Consider the following 15,081-nt stretch of genomic DNA (forward strand, 5'->3'; position numbering starts at 1 on the left):
TATACCTAAACATGTGTATTATAGGTATAGGATATTTATCTTATACAAATATACATGATATCCACCAACCAATCAAGAAAGTACCCTACATACCTATCTTCCTAAGTTTTTTTATGGTTCTCTAATTTTTAGTTGGCTTAGGCACATTCAGACATTCATATTCATTTATCACGAAGAGCAAAACTTTCCTCCGCGGTGAAGATTTGCTTTATTAACGTTTCATTTTCTTTGTCCCCAGACACCATGAACGGTTTGAACGGTCACGCCAACGGCGAGGTGAATGGCGCCGGCGATATACTCACCCAGAACCAGCAGAAAGGCTGGTGGACCATCGGCCTCATCAACAGCCGGTATCGGTACCTCACCGCCGAGACCTTCGGCTTCAAGATCAACGCCAACGGCACTAGTTTAAAGAAGAAACAAATATGGACCTTGGAACCTGCCTCGGGGAATGCCAATGACAGTAAGTTGACATCTTGTGATTCGTGTATGATATGTAGTGTTGAATCTTCGCACATAACCAGGCTGGTTAACCATAACAACGGATACCGTTATCTCACCGTTGAAATCTTCGGCTTCAAAATGAACACGAATGGCATCAATCTATGGGATCTGCAATCTATGAAAGAAATGCCTATTACTGAATACGTATACTTTCACGAAGTGTAGCGTTGCTTAAGGTTTTTGAATGAATGCCAGTATCTTATCAATACGTAACGTACCTACTAAATAAAAATAACTAGCTAGCTATTCTACCTAGGCCAATTTTAGCTATGCGAATTCCTCAAGTACTTACCTAAATACTAACATTTCGTCTCATATTGCTCTCAAAATAGGCGATTGGGCTGGGAATTAGGTATGCAAAAAACCTCCGATTAATTCAATCGATAAAAATGCAAATTGGCGCTGTACTTTTAATTGACATTAAAGTACTGGTAGCGCACATCAGCCGCACTAATTGAGGCAAAAACGGGCCCTCCATGCACCCTTCATTTGGGCACGTGGGGTAACTTATGGAAGGTGGCGGGTGTGAATGCAGATGTTTGTACTTGGTTTAATCACATTCCATCTTATATAGGTTTTTTTAATGTGAAAGTGAAAAAGTGAATTGAAGATTTTAACAGGTCTTAGGCACCGGCAGACATTTTGAATATTAGTTGTGTCTAGATTGTTTCAATTATTTAGATGTTTAGGTATAATATGATGATAGAACCAAACATAAGTAAAGGTAGTAAACGCGTCTTTTAGTATCTAGTATTGGATTTTAATATACTGGATAACGTTGCACTTGTTTTACAAAGTTGAAGGGATGTAATGTAATTAATAATAAAGGTAGAAAATAAAATCCTGTATGCACAACTCTGCTCTTTTACTACAAATGAGCACCAATTGCACTAACACCTAGGTCATTAAGGCATTATTGAAATTGCAACTGGCATGAATCTAATTGCCAACCTGCAGTAAAGTACGTTGGACGTGCGTGTTTCAGAGTTATGGTTAAGAACTGCGCTTGCGGCGATTGGAATTATAAATACGTGTTTTATTTAGTTTTATGCAAGTATAATCGTTTTTCGGCCTATTAAGTTAAACTGGCTTACCTACACAAAGCTAGAAAATACGTTCGATAAATTAAATGTTGTACTTACCTATTTCATGAAAATCATGTACGTAGGTTAAATTCAATTACATAACATAAATGTTTCTTGACCATATTTTAACCAATAACAACTTACTTATTGTATCATCTCATCTGACAGTTAGATGATGCAATACGTAAGTTATTAAGTAAATATGGTCAAGAAACATTTAATAGTTTTTTTTTTGCCACAGTAACTAATATGTATAATAAAATAGTTGTTATACTTTTGCCTACGCGTTGACTATCACAGGTTCTGCAGGTAAACAATAAAATTCCTACCAATAAACAAAACAAACATTGCAGTTGAGTTGATCTATTGTGGTTTGACAGTGATCGCTGATCGGTTTTAAACACGGTTTATGTTGAGTACCTACCACTGACAATCCAACCTCTAGACTGAGCTTAGGCCAATTCTTTCATGAAACCGATGCTGCCAAAAATACGGGGGTGCGGGGGGACGAGGTGAGCTAATCCCGTGCCGTGATTGGTCCGTTCAAAGACACGGACCAATCACGGCACGGGATTGACTCGAAGATGGAGTAACGCTACCGTATGTGTGGCAGAGGGGGTAGCGCGACTATGCTATGTCTAGAGGTTGGATTGTCTGTGGTACCTAATATATTACTGTATTGTTTATTATATGCAAATATGTAACAAACATTGGGAATCGAAACGAATGTTTGAGTGCTGATAATGCGAGATATTCGGGTAATCGGACAATGCTGTTTATCTTGATAGACTGCAGTTATCTCGATCTTGCCACAAAAGGGTTTTGACACGATTGGTTTCGATCGTCTTCTTTGCCAAAATTTCGAATCAACGCGATATCCCAGCACACCCACGATATAAAAAAACAACAACGGGTTGCACTCAGGGAGTCCCGGCAGAAGTGAAAACTCAATGACTATTGCAAAATGCACTATGTATAATTGAGGTTAACGCCATCTAGCGTTAGCGTAAATTACTTGAAACCCCTAAGCACATCACTGTTAGTACTCTAGTTATATTAATGCCAGTTAGAGCGAAACTCACTAGATGGCATTTAAATCAATAAAGAAAAACTCAATGACATTACATGTAACAGTTTTTCGATCAGGTCACGTGTCGTCTTACGCTGTCTCGAGTCGAGCGAGACTCTCGAGTTTAATATTTTTTCTCCACCTCAAAAAGTGCACAGCGCCGCTAAAGAAGTTTTCACTTCAAAAAAAGCAAGGAAAGCTGGAATTAGAATATAATATTTAACTAGGCCATAGAATTATCTACTTCAATGCTGCGTCTTAGGGTCCTAATAATCAGAGCAAAAAATGTATTAATTAACTAGAAGCAAACTAGAACATGAAATAAATGTAGGTATATCATTTGTTTAACTCATTTGTTTGCTAAATAGCATTCAATTTTGAAACAAATACCTATCCCAATTTGGTTGATTTGATTCAAATTTCACTACCAATTTTTCTTGTATGACAGATGGCAGAGGCCTCTAGAGCTTGATCCAGACAAAAAGTAAAAAGTGTTATTTGAAAAGTGTACTTTGTTATTTTATAATTTCCTTGAACGGGCTTCAAACTGTTTTCAATCTAGCATACATTCAATATTGTCATTTTACGACTAAACTAAAGCTTCACCTGTACCACAAATCCAAATTCGAACTCCAATTTCCAATGGCCCTCGAACCGCCCCGTCATTTACCGATAGGGTGCGAGCGACCCTCGTCAAGGTCTCTCAGCTGAGGGGACCCAAAATCAATACGGGGGACGTCAGGTGTTTTATGGGGCCCGACGAATGTTATTTTCTGTGTCATTTACGCTGGCCAGATCTAATTTAAGTATATACGTGTTGTAATAAAACAGTGAAGGCATTTAAAATCAATGATTTATAACTCAAGATAGATTATAGGCGTTCCAAAATTGAAGCGCTTAACTTGTGACAAATTGGACAAGTTGCCTTTAGACGCGGCTGGACAAGCGAGAAACGTGCACGTGCTAACGAGCTCCCGCACACCGAAAGAGAAAGAGACGACCTTATGTTTAACAACGAGTGTGACAAAGATGAATGGAATGAGAAAATTAATCAAAAATAACAGATTTCTTCGTAGGCACAGACATAAATATGGAAGTGTTTTTTGTGCTCCTCAAGTATGAGTATAACCTATCTATGGTTATATAATATCATTGTTTAAAATTTAATCTTTTTAGGATTTAGGATCACATAGACAGAGAACAACAAAAATAATTGTCTTTCCTCGGAAATGTATGGCACAGGAGCCTTAATTTTCAATGACAGAGATGGAATCCTTGAGCGACAATCTTCTGTTGAGAAAAGCAATGAATGTATGAAGAAATGTAGCTTAGATGTAGTGCATAATTATTTTCCATCGTATTTTCACGGAAACGTACGAACGTGTATTGCTATTTCAGTCAGTCTCGGTACAAAAAGTACTGAGCTTGACTGAAGTAGCATGACAAATACGAACATTTCAGTTGTTATTAGTTATTCTTTTAGAGCCTTGATTGTCCGGGTAAGATATTAACTATTTCATGAACTGGAGCATTAGGTAAATGAAAACTAAGTATGCCAACATAAAACAACCTTTACGGGCACAAGAAGTAGAAAATGAATATGTACATAAATATCTCAATTACTTCTCGTGTTAACAACTAATAAATTATTGAAGCTCTGCGTGTATCTAATAAAGTTATTATCTACTTATATTTGAAACGGCACAAGATTGCTTCATCTAAAACTTCTCAAGTTCTCATGGTCGTAATTAGGGTTGCCAGATCGAAAGGCGCTATTATCGGGAATTCATATCCATTTTTCGGGATTTTGGGACTTAAGTCGGGAAAAAAAGCATTCCAATTAAAGTAATTGTTTAAAAAACAACGATATTTTACATTATTGGCACTACGTCAGGCCAGCTGCTCTGCCCATAGACGTTTTTATATAAAAATAGTATAAATTATTTGAGATCTTGAACAAACAAAAAAAATGTCTTCTCATTATCTACCTATATTATCATTTATCATACTTATACTTATTAGGTATCAATAATCAAAAAAGGAACTAATTTATTTCTTAGCTTGCGCTTGCCACATGTATTTTATGTTACTTTTTACCGATTTTACAATTTTTTCGCCTTTTTCACTATTTAACGTGAAGCTGTTTTTCGGGACAATTTTAACTTTGTCGGGAATCGGGAACACATGCTAAAAATCGGGAGAATCCCGCCAAATCCCGACCATCTGGCAACCCTAGTCGTAATGTACATTATACTCGTATTCTATAAAATGGATGATTTATGATAGATATCTTAAGACAAGCCATTAAGAGCAATAGTCGGGTGGCTGCAATTATGATACAATTGCAAATGTACTTTTATATGTATATCTTGGGTATAATTTGCGATACATTAATCTCTACTGTTGCATCGTTAATCTCAATTGGAATCAGATTTTAACGGTTGTGATATGATTACACAGACAGTTTCGAAAGTTATGATCTGGTTTTCTAATATATCCAAGTATTATTTTATGACTTAAGCTATACCTTCTTAATTAAAACATATGAAAATGAATTAACTAACTTGCAAGGAAAAATCAAACCACGGAAACTTTTTGTGATTATACGTAAAAGTTATATAGATTATAATTGTCTATATTGTATATGCTACCCAAGCCATGGATTATATGTATGCACATATGTATATACCTACATATAGATTACATTTGTTGGAGCAGTTCCGTTGAGTCCTCAACTCCTCATGTACCTACAACAACAGTATCGACAGCAAATTTGAATTCTGAGCTCTTGTCATAATGTCCAAAACCGTGAGGAACTCGTTGTTTGTTGTCCCTGTGAGATTGATTAAACTTACATTAAGAATATTTCTCAAAAACAATTCAGTTTATTTGTACATTAATATAATTGTTTGTTTTCAGGCATGATATATCTTCGGTCACACTTGGACAAATACCTGGCCGTGGATTCATTCGGAAACGTCACCTGCGACTCTGAGGAAAAGGAAGCGGGCAGCAAGTTCCAGATCAGGTAAGTCTTTGTCTCTAATCTCGTATCTTATTACTTGGTAGATGATACGAGTAGGTATGAGCAGGTATCATAAATTAATAAGAACATGATCAGAGGAATTAAATGACCCTGAATCTTATTTTCTGTTATAACTCACATAAATTTCTTCTTGGATAGATCTTACAATTGTTATAGCGCATATCACGATTATTGATTACTTCCACCATGTATTATTTTGTGTAATAAAGAAGCTTTGAGCAGGTATTATAAATTAATAAGATTATGATCATAGTAATTTAATGGCTTCGATCTTATTATGTTTTAATGTAACTCACATTTTGAGTAATAGAAATCCAGTTAAAGCTGGAAACAAACACGCTAGAAGAAACAATATACGATCTGAATCACGTAATGAACACCCGACTCGATGACACTTGCACATTTTATAGTGTATTTCTTGTCCAGAACTGACACCTAGTGTCAAGGCGCAAAAAACTAATGAAACAAGATGAAATTGCAAGCATGTCGTGGTATCGCGTGTTTGCAAGCACGGTGCACATCGAACATGTCGCATTGCTCTTCTAGTGTGTACTTGTATCGATAGATTAAAATGTCAATACAGCAAAAAGCTGCAACTCCATGGTATAATCATCAACTTTTTGCCCGCCATAACTCATGTCATCTTGCCACCGGAAATACAATTTTTACCCCTTGCAGAATACTAATCCGCCTGAGTCAGCACAGGAAATGGTTTTATTATATAGCCATTATAGCCTATCTATACGATGCAGCATGGTAGCGCTTGCAAATTACGATTTAATGAGGTTTTATAAAAAAAATAGGCACCTACCAAAACTTAAGTACTGCCTTTTGTAATTTTACACACATACTTACTTATAAAGTGAATTAGAAACCAGCAAAGCTTTTCTTAGATGATATATTATGTTCAATTCCTAAGGAATTCCTTAGGAATTGAACATAATATATCATGCGATAATAAAAGGTCATTCTAATCAATTATATAGTAAGTATTATATTACTATTAACTAACATTCTTAGCCTTTTTAGCTATGAAACTAATAATTTATCTTTAACACACCTGTAGTAACTGAAGCTTTTACGATTATAATTGCAGCTTGATTGCTTTAAACGGGTAATAACGATGACATTATTATACCTTTCGATTATGCTGCGCAATTAAAGCGTTTCAGTGTAATTATTTTCGTAATAAGACGATGAAGCTATTACCATACGTTGCATTGGTTTTTGTGTGCATAGTTATTTAACTTTTCTATTAATGCTTGACTGACAAAAGAATACGAGTATTTTCTTAAGTTTATAATATAGGTATTTTTTGTGAATTGTGAAGTAATATTTGCATTCACAATATATCAATTGTAATAGGTAATAAATATCAACTTTAATTTTTAACACGTGATTGTTCGAGTCATTTCTTTTAAGTCTGCTTTTTGGCGGCAAGAAGTAGCTAATATATCAAAATTCTCTCTCTAAAAATATTCTCTCTTTACTAACTCACTTTATTCAGCAAAAAAGAAACAAAGGTAATATTTATAGAGATCTTTTGAAATACAACTCGCAATTCAGAAGAAATCACAATTATGAAGAATTTACGCCGGTTCCGCGACTTGCACGAAATCCAGTAGCCGTAATTACTTTCCTTTTTTCTCTTAAAGACATTGTATACTTGTTTTTGAGAACAGACGATGAGTCAGATTCGCCGATATAAGTAAACAAAGTGAGTGACTCAGCCAAAGTTCGAAATAACTTAGTGAGAGTAGCTTGGGGAAATGTGTCACTAAAGTAATTTAGGTATTTAAGGGAATACTGCCATGATATTGCCAAGACTTGCTATTATATCGAGTATAATGAAATGATTAATCCCGTAAATAAAATATACACGATGCATGAATTTTCCATACCTTTTATATTTTTGATTAGCTTAAGATTTGAGATAAGAACTTGGTTAAATATTTATAAAATGACAGTTTACGGTTTGGCAAAATACGAAGATATACGAAGGCTTGGCAAGGTACATACGTGTAGGAAAAAGGGTTAAAAATAAACATAAACACTTATTTGTCTAACCCCAAAGAATATCGCTCTGTTGAGTTTAACTCCTCGTTACGGTGTTAAAGCCCTTAAAACAACGTTCAACCCGATCGATCTTGAGCAGACAATCTAACCACACTAGGGTGTCATATTGTTTTTATTATACTTACAATATAAACCCTATTTCAGTGACATAAGACACAAGTACTTAAGCAAGTTTCACTGTAACTTAACAAATTACTTTGAACTTTATAATATTAAATCTAAGATAGATTATGCAACGGCAAGCATATAGAGTAGAGAAGGGTTGCACTTTGTAGGGAAGCGTGCCAAGATTATGTTAGTTCTAGTAATTTGTTTTATTCCTCATCACGCTTGAGATGTGGAAGTTAATGGTGATAATGCAATAGGCAGGGGTTTGTTGGCGGTGGCATATTGTATTGTGTACAACAGGAATTGTAAACTGTTGGCCTAATATTAATATTTTTATGTGGGGTGACTGTATAAGTGTATAGTGTATTGGTTTGTCACTTTTGAACCATGGCATTAGAGAATTAGGTATTAAGTATCTATATAACGTAGGTACGGTATATCTACTCTATATACCTTTACAAGTTGTCCGATCGATTCAAAATGTTCAAGAGGTACACGACTTGCCGCCTGCTATCGCTGCAATTCGTGACATTTTCATGTACCCTAATGTCAACAAAATGTTAGAGATGCGAACTGCGAACCGTGCAACTTCATGCCATCTGACATTTTGGTGAAATTTATAGCTTTCTAAAAATGTTAAAGACTTACCTTTTCATACTCGTAAGTGGACGAACTTGAACTTTATTTCAGCGAACAAAGAATCTGCAGTTTGCAAATTTTTCAAAACGCATTCTTTACATTAAATTAATGGTGAATTCGTTTCGATTCCTTTTGATTCGTGCTTCAAAAAGACTCAAGATACGATTTTTTATGGAAGCCTCGAGTTCTTACCATCTCTTCACATAGTACATAGATACTGGGTTCTCTTCGTCCCACTCGCCTGTACTTAGTAAAGAGAACACGATTGTTGGCTGACTCTCAACGCATCCTAATTAGCCTCGGGTGCTTCACACTCCCTGAGCGCTTGTACAAGACCCCTTGTCATTCCAGAGATTCAGAATTCAGACCCTCTGCATTCTGGATGCTGCTTCAAGCGTGTCAGTTGTGCTTTTTGTCAGTGTTGGTCCTTGTGAAAACAACCATCCGCGCAAAACAGGATAAAACTGTTGGAGCTGTGACGGACTGGCCTTTTTGGCCACACGTCGGTGGTTCAACGAGTTTTTAGCTGAAGCATGACATTCAGAAACAATCGCTGATTTTTCCGTGTCATTTGAATGTTATGGTATTTACTAATTAATTATAGGAGATTTATTATAACTGGAAGTTTAATTCGACTACACCAGTAGGTCTCCTACGTGAGCATTGGTGACTCCGACGTGATACAGTATCGCATTATAGATTTACAAGCCATCATAAAAAATGACGGATGAAACCAAGACCGATACCAAAGCCCCTGAAGCCCCTTGTGTGGTATGTAAAGTCACTGTACGAACTCCGCCGTTGGAGTTTGAGTTACTAGGCAAATAAGTATCATTCGTGAATACGAGTTAGGTGGTTCATAATGTAGGTATGTAGGTAATAATCTAATTCGTAAAGGCTTAGTCTCAAATAACTTGTTCGTCTGGAGCTGATTGATTGATTGATTTCTAATGTAATTAAGTTAAATTTCTAATATTATTGTAGTATGGAAGAGAAAGACATGCTGCGCCGACCCCAAGTGAATGGGACAAGGGCAAGAGAATGATGATTATTATTGTAGTGGTATCATCATGTGTAGTTTAGGTACTTGCCGGTTATGTCCAACAACGGAATAGATTAATGAGCTCTTAGATAGATGCAGACTTATTACAGTATCTACCTACTGTTGTCTTTTACGACAGTGCAGAGGCATCAACTCTGATAATCCTTAAAATATTACATTTATTCAATATTGAGGTACAAAATGATGTTATAATTAACCAACGTACCTAAATAAGTAACGATTCGGCGTTCGACATCATAAAGCCGATAACAATCGCGTAATCACTCTTATTAATGAATTTACAAGCCAAGCTAATAAGTCGTCTTGTTAGCGAGAATGCAGCTTCGTTAACACAGATTGTTGACGGCGCTCGTTCCCGTAACACAAAACAAATATAGAGGTGCTTATTGTTTATTGCAATTTCCTAAACACTAACTACCAACTATATCTACCGAATATACAGGACTGAAACTGTAACGACATACGACAGTTACTTGTTCATCAGGCAAAATATGCACTTAGTGATTGGCCCGTTAAAGGATTTTTTTCCGCAGGCTAGTAGCTAATGTGTCCGGTAATATCAGTTTCTCTACTATTGGGTAGTATTGGTTTTCCGTTTTATCTCGTTCAACGTAATGTTTTTCTCAAATACATAACAAGCATGGCAAACATGACGCTTACGACGGACATCTCCGTCAACTATTCACCTCTCAGTGAATCGTATCACGTATGATATTGGATATGATATTGGTTTGTACTTGGTCCTAAACAGTCATTGTCAAAAAACCGCCTTCCCACAACTTCCGACATCCTTTGACGGCAGCCCCAACAATGCGAACGCTCCCACGTCGGACTGCCGTCCCTTTCCCATTGTATTTCTTGTTAAAGCGCTCGTTTCACGGCAGATTGGGTTTTATTTCCTCTCTAGCACAGCTTCTTTCGCTACAAGCTGGAAACGACAAAGGGATTTTAATCTCGGTCTGGATTGTTGTGGTAGGTTTGGTTGTCACTATTTGCACTCTTTAGGACTTTGCCTAAAGTTTTTGTTTAGAAATCGGTACGCCTGACGCGCAGCGCTACTTAACATTTAAAACATTCTGAAACGTATAAATTGATATTATGCTCACAGTTATTTTAAACATATGGTATGTAATGGTAAAATGCTACTAAATGTCAATTTACCCAAAGAATAATGCAATATAATTCAAGTTTATATAAATAATGAAGTTTGAAGGGCAAGTCACGTTTCGCAACCATGCAGGAATAATCGTTTTATGTCTGCAAGTGTGAAACGGCGAAGACAATGGCCTGATTGAATTGTCGTCGCGTCTGCAGAATGTTTAATACAACATATACAGGCGTGTGCACTTTAAATGGTGCACGTACTCTCGTTCAGTTTACAATACAAGCGAGTTCCTGTATGAACGTTATGATTAACTTTGTAATGTTTAGTAATAAAACATTTGTTTTGTGTTATACTGAGTCTGTATTAATTTTAAAATATATTTTACACAAATGCGATAAAACAACCTCTAGCCAAATCTAGCTCCAAGTGATCTCAGCTAAGGCGAACCTATAAGTTACACAGTTCATTCTAATTTTACAGCGTCTGTACTCAACAAATGCCGCTCGCTGTCACTGTCACTTCCATATGCATTGGGTCATTATAAACGGTCTGTAGTTGCGTTCTGTTACAAGCATACATTACAAACTTAAGGTTGTTTCTGTCCCTTGTAGTTACGTAATGGGACTTTTTTAGATCTCGCTTTTTAACAGGTCGTCGGAACTGGTCAATACGGACGGTCCCAAGTTATATAAAGATTTCCTGTGCTGGGATATCGAATGTTAGTCAATTATAAATAGATACCTATTGTAAACCTCAGATTAGATGGTGCTGAGGTGTTGGCTGCTGGAATATTTTAAGCAATTTCAATTAAATATTACAAAGGCTTATAAGGAGCTTTTTTGCAATAACAATGTAGCAACTTTAATTTGTTTTGTCCAACATGACAAAAATTGGTGCTTACAACATAATAATCCTAATGTACCAGCAGCCAACACTTCAAACGTATCGTTTGGTTAAGGCTAATAGTCCAACCCGTCTAACTGGTCAAGGGATTCTCTGATGTTGGGTTAGACCTCGGGGCGATACCTCGGAGATCCGAGACTGCCTTCGCCTTCTAACATTAACCTTATTGTTCCAGCGTGTCTGAAGACAACAGCGGGCGCTGGGCGCTCCGCAACGTCGAGCGGGGCTACTTCCTCGGCTCGGGCTCCGACAAGCTCGCCTGCAGCGCCAAGGTGCCCGGCGACTCCGAGCTGTGGCATGTGCATCTCGCGGCGCGGCCTCAGGTATTACCCTAATTTATAAATTAGAGAAGATTCGGGCTGCGGTAATCGGTTTCGGGCTAATTAACGCTAGACTGCGCTAGACTATCTGCCGTAGCGTAGTCTATCGCTGACTACTAGCCCCGTTAAAGAATATTTTAGAGGGCACATGCATGTATATGTCAAAGTGTCACAGAGTCCGTCGAGAGTTCACAATGACGTAAGGTCAGATGGGGTAAGACAAACACTGGGGCAAGAGTAACACTTTAGGCTTGTGTCGGTCGCGAACTAAGAACTGTTAGGAATGAAATCCCGTGAAGGACCGAAAGGAACTAAATCTTTTTGCGCGCTCTTAATCGGTCTTTAGGTCCTTTAGTTCAGTGGGATTGGAGAGCGCTTGACTGAGTGAAACGGAAAACGGACGGAACGAAACAGTTCAAAATGTCGCTAGCACAAGTGCGAACGAGACAAAAAAGGACGTGACACGCCAAAGCCCGAAAAGTATGATGGATTTTTTTTTATAATATACATATTTTAATATTTTTTTATTGAGTTAAGGTGTTTAATGTTTAATATCGACATAATCATATCATACAACTTGAATTTACCAAAGATTGGAAAAAAATCTAGTGTAAAACCGATTCCTATTCATTCCCGGCTCCCAACAAGTTCAACGACCGAACTGAACTAAAGGAACTAAAAGAACGAAGAACTAGTTCGTTTGACCGATTGACCGAGAGCGGAGCGCTCTCTGTAGTGAACGAGCAGGCACAAGCCTATAACCAGGGGGGTGTCACTCCGCAGTTTAGGTACATTTGGCCGGCGCGCCCATCGTACAGGCGTATAGCAGTGGGCTGCCGCTCGGTGTGCACGATAGTTGTGTCACGTGGCGCTCGCGCAAAATTGAAAATACACAATGGCTTCGAAACTTACTTCCGCGAGAGTCAGACATGCTATCTTCGGATAAAAAATGTATGTTTACATAATCAACGTTTGTAATTCCTACATATTTATCTTAAAAACAATAAATCAGTGGGTATAGGTATAAAAACTTGTCAAGTGATAACCCCGTGCCGACACTCACAACTCGGTCATAAAACTGCGGCGCGCAAAGGAGTATCACGGTTCGTGCGCGGTTATAAGTTTCAATTTTGCTTGCAGGCGGCGATATAGGTGTAATTTTATACCTAAACCTGACTTTTGTGAAGGAGTGAATTTTCTGTACGGTAGTACTATTAGTTATTCTGTGCTATAACACTTGCAGGGTCCTCATTACTGTTACTCTTGTGTCAAAATTTCAGATCCGTAATTTACTTGACCTAAATAAACCAGCATTCTATAACTTCCAGGCGCAGAACCAAGTTCTGCAATATTAAGTAGCTCGACTTCAATAAGAATTTCGAAGTACCAGCTTAAAGTTAAGAAAAGCAGTGACGTGTACTATCACGTTCTCGAACATCTAAACGTCATCCTATCATATCTTCGGTATATATCTATCTAATCATCACTTGCACACTCTCGCGTGTGCAAGCCGCAGGCGATATCAGATTCAGATGTCGGCACGTTGGGACGGGTTTATACCTACCGTCCAGTATTCATTTATAAATTCTAAGGGAACGGGAGGTAGCATACGGTGAATTTTTTCAGCAATTCAGTGGCGAAGCAGTATCGATACAGTTGCCTCTACCGACTATCTCTAAGAGCTTACCCCTCTGCCGAAAACCTTGCACAATGTGCATACTTATTGTATGGACTCACTCACGTTTATCTGACATGGCTATTTGTACGTTACGTACAAAAATAGCCATATATTTGACGTGCCCCTCCCTCGCTAAAATCGGCAGACTGTTTTGTACAGAAAATGACAGAGAAGGCGTCTCCAGTTATTAAATGCTCTATAAGGTCGCGAGACTGTCGCCCGTCATATCATATCATAATTCATATCATATGTCATATAGGTACCCTCTAAGATGTAAATACGATTCTGCATAGCTAATCGCGCTACAAAATCGCTGCATTAAGTCGCCGTGGGCTCCCTAGTCCCTTTGCAAGAAATAGACGACAAAAGGTGTTGGATAATTTGGATTGTCTTAATTCAATTATGTCGAGCTGCTCCAATATAAATACCCAATTCTATAAGTAAAATTGGTATATACTATTTTTAATCTTGACTTGTTTTATGGTCTAAATTGCAACCTTCAGTTTAATAGAGTATAAAAATCAAATGAACCACGAAAACCTTTCAGTTTTCTAGCCATAGTGCGCTTGGTCAGTTTTAGTGCCAATATGTATCGCGTACACCATTTATGACTCAATTATTAGGAAATAAAGTTTGTCTAGACATCGTCTGTCGCAGTAACGTGCATTACCTACACGTAGTACGGAATTTTACGTATGTCGACATAATACCTACATAGCCATTGTTATTATTTACGCTTCGTTATTAAAGTGGTTAAACCTAAAGATTGCTTTAGTTGGTTGACTGGTAGATAATGCCTTAGGCATTAAGTCCGCCTTTTATACTCTCTTCGTTTTGTGCAATAAAGTTTCAATTATGTAAATAATATTACCTTTAAAAAGACTTTCTAAATCGCGTTAGCCACTCGTACGAGTGTATGATAATTGCAGGGATATAAGGAAGGATTGTTTTTACCATCATTTATTTAGCTAAAATGTCGCGGGGTAACAGAAACGCGTGTGTGTGTCAGTCGTCTGCCATGCGGTCGGTGTGGACCTGTCAGTGCGTGACAACTGCGCATGCGTGGGTTTATAATAACTATTTCTTTTGCGCATTGTCATTTAATTAAAACTGCTGAACAATCGGCGTCAATTAATTATCTGTTATTAGAAGCAAATTCCGCAACTTGAATATAATTGTATTAATAGTTTTTTTACTTCTACGAATAGCGAGATTATTTTCTCAAGTTTAAGCTACCAAGCTTAACATAATTGATATTCATATACTAAAATAAGACGCCTATTTAATTACGAGTATTAGGTATGTTACGCCATAAGTTTAATGTAGTTTGTGTAATCACAAGAAAACTTATAAATCTACCTTAGTGACAAAAATAAAACAAAAATAAAACGTGGTAATGGATGATAAACACGTTTAAAGTTCTACTTCGCCGCCATCCCTTTATTTCCCGGCCTCTGTAGTAATGTACTATTCAATCATCTTTAT

At 37.3% G+C, this 15,081-nt stretch overlaps 1 protein-coding gene across 1 annotated transcript in view; it reads left to right on the forward strand.

Moving 5' to 3' along the window:
• LOC134651158 (protein singed) overlaps window positions 1–15,081 on the forward strand; it is a 54,980-nt gene that overhangs the window by 24,147 nt on the left and 15,752 nt on the right. Inside the window, exons 2-4 of the mRNA XM_063506195.1 lie at window positions 239–463; window positions 5,578–5,686; window positions 11,774–11,921. Of these exons, the coding sequence (XP_063362265.1) occupies window positions 244–463; window positions 5,578–5,686; window positions 11,774–11,921 (477 nt within the window). The 5' untranslated portion in view covers window positions 239–243. The remainder of the gene's footprint in view (window positions 1–238; window positions 464–5,577; window positions 5,687–11,773; window positions 11,922–15,081) is intronic.

Source organism: Cydia amplana, chromosome 9 (genome assembly GCF_948474715.1).
Source record: "Cydia amplana chromosome 9, ilCydAmpl1.1, whole genome shotgun sequence".
NCBI lineage: Eukaryota > Metazoa > Arthropoda > Insecta > Lepidoptera > Tortricidae > Cydia > Cydia amplana.